This window comes from Chlorella variabilis, assembly GCF_000147415.1.
Source record: "Chlorella variabilis unplaced genomic scaffold CHLNCscaffold_375, whole genome shotgun sequence".
NCBI lineage: Eukaryota > Viridiplantae > Chlorophyta > Trebouxiophyceae > Chlorellales > Chlorellaceae > Chlorella > Chlorella variabilis.
In genome coordinates this window covers 1-1,653 of record NW_005434833.1, presented here as the reverse complement: position 1 = coordinate 1,653, position 1,653 = coordinate 1, and the positions used below count along the sequence as shown (strand labels likewise).

Below are 1,653 nucleotides of genomic sequence, written 5' to 3'. Positions count from 1 at the left end.
AAACGCACTCACTATTGACAAAACTCATTGTAACAAAAGGTCACGGCCAGACAGACGGTCTACACACAGTCCGCCTTCTTCACCTCCCCGGCCGCAACGCCGCCGCCAGCCAGCCGTGAAGCGTGGCGCCGCCGCTTGGCGTAGCTGCGCTGCAGGCGGTGAGACCAAATCTGCAGCAGGCGGTGGCAGCGGTGTATGTGTATATGTGTGTGTGTGTAGTGATGGCACAGCCGATTGATGCAGACCACCATGTGTGCTGGGACTTGTGCACAAGCCACCTGAGATACCACCATGCCCAGCAACACACAGCTTCCCATGACGAAGCGCCAGGGGCCGGGGATGAGCGAGCTCCTGAAGGCAGGCAGACAGGCAGGCAGGCAGAGACGGTATGTTGGTGTGCGTGTGTAAGCCACTGTGTGGCATGGTTAATCGTGCATGGTGTGTGTGTTTGGTGATAAGATGTGTGAGAGCGAGTGAATGTGTGTGTTGCGAGGCCGGGCAGGCACTGGGCCAGAGTGTGATGACAAGCCTGCCAATCCCCACAACAAAAATGCAAGTAGGAGGCGCGCGCCCCTGTGCGTGTCATCCTGATGTGCGCACCTGAACCAGAGTGTAAAGACAAACCAGGCAACCACTGGGGGTGCCATCACGGAGCGTACGCTGATGAAGGCGACTGCAGGGGTGCTTGCTTGTGTGGGCTTAAAGTCTGGTAAAGCAAGAACTAGCTTGCAACATAGACTCCCCGCCGAAACGGGACGGGAACCGGGCGAAAGCAGAGAAAGCAATAAAACAGGGGTGGAGCAAGGCGACATGCAACGCAAGCAGCTGACAGGGCACGCATCGAAACGTGTGTATGACTGGCAAAGTGGCATGGCGCATTGGGGAGAAACGCAACGGTACGGGAGCATGGGCTGGCCAAACGGCAGTGCGGAACGCTAGGTCACTAGAAAAGCAGGGAAAGGCGCACTATGTATGCAATGAGGGCAGCCCCGGCTCGGGGCCGTTGAGAAAGCAGTGGGCGGGAGGGGGGAGGCCCCGGTGTGGGCGGGCCCCATCGAGAGGGGATGGGGCGCGCAAGCGGCCAGATGGGGCGGGGCGCGGGCGGCAGTAGAGTCCTGCGGCTGGGTGGGATATAGGGCAATGAGCGTTGAGCAGTGTGCGGCTGTCACACATTATACATAGCCTATTATAGCCTATTATAGCCTATTATAGCCAACAGTAGCCCACCCGTCCGCTCACAGAGAGCCATCGCGCCGGCCTCGCGCCGATCACCCCCACACCCCCACCCTCCACACTCACCCACCCACCCATCAGCATGTCAAGCAGCGAGGGAGCCAGCCTTGGGCAGCGCAGCCAGCAGCCGATCAGCAACCCGGCCTCCCGGGCATCCCTGCGGCCCGATTTCCCCCATATCGTGGTCAAGGGGCTCGCTCTGGAGGCCGGTGGGGGCCTGGGGGCCGCAGTCGCAGCCTTCGTTTTGTTTTGCCGGGCCAGCCTTCACCTGCCAGTGCCTGACTGTGTGCCTGTGACCTGCGTTGAGATTCGGGTGCGTGGGGGACGGGCGCAGCGAATGCCACCTGCGACTGACTCCTGCCCTGTGCGGCGCCCTGATGGGTGCCCGCCGCCGCCTTTCGTGGGCAGCATCAGAGGTCA

General features: G+C 61.2%; 1 protein-coding gene across 1 annotated transcript; it reads right to left on the bottom strand.

The window, feature by feature from the left end:
• Positions 1–59: 59 nt before the first annotated feature.
• CHLNCDRAFT_141737 (hypothetical protein) lies at positions 60–647 on the bottom strand (the record flags this gene model as incomplete). Its single annotated transcript, XM_005842561.1, has 3 exons — positions 60–170; positions 279–351; positions 601–647. 3 exons carry the CDS (start codon positions 645–647, stop codon positions 60–62), a joined length of 231 nt encoding a protein of 76 aa, XP_005842618.1.
• Positions 648–1,653: the final 1,006 nt, after the last annotated feature.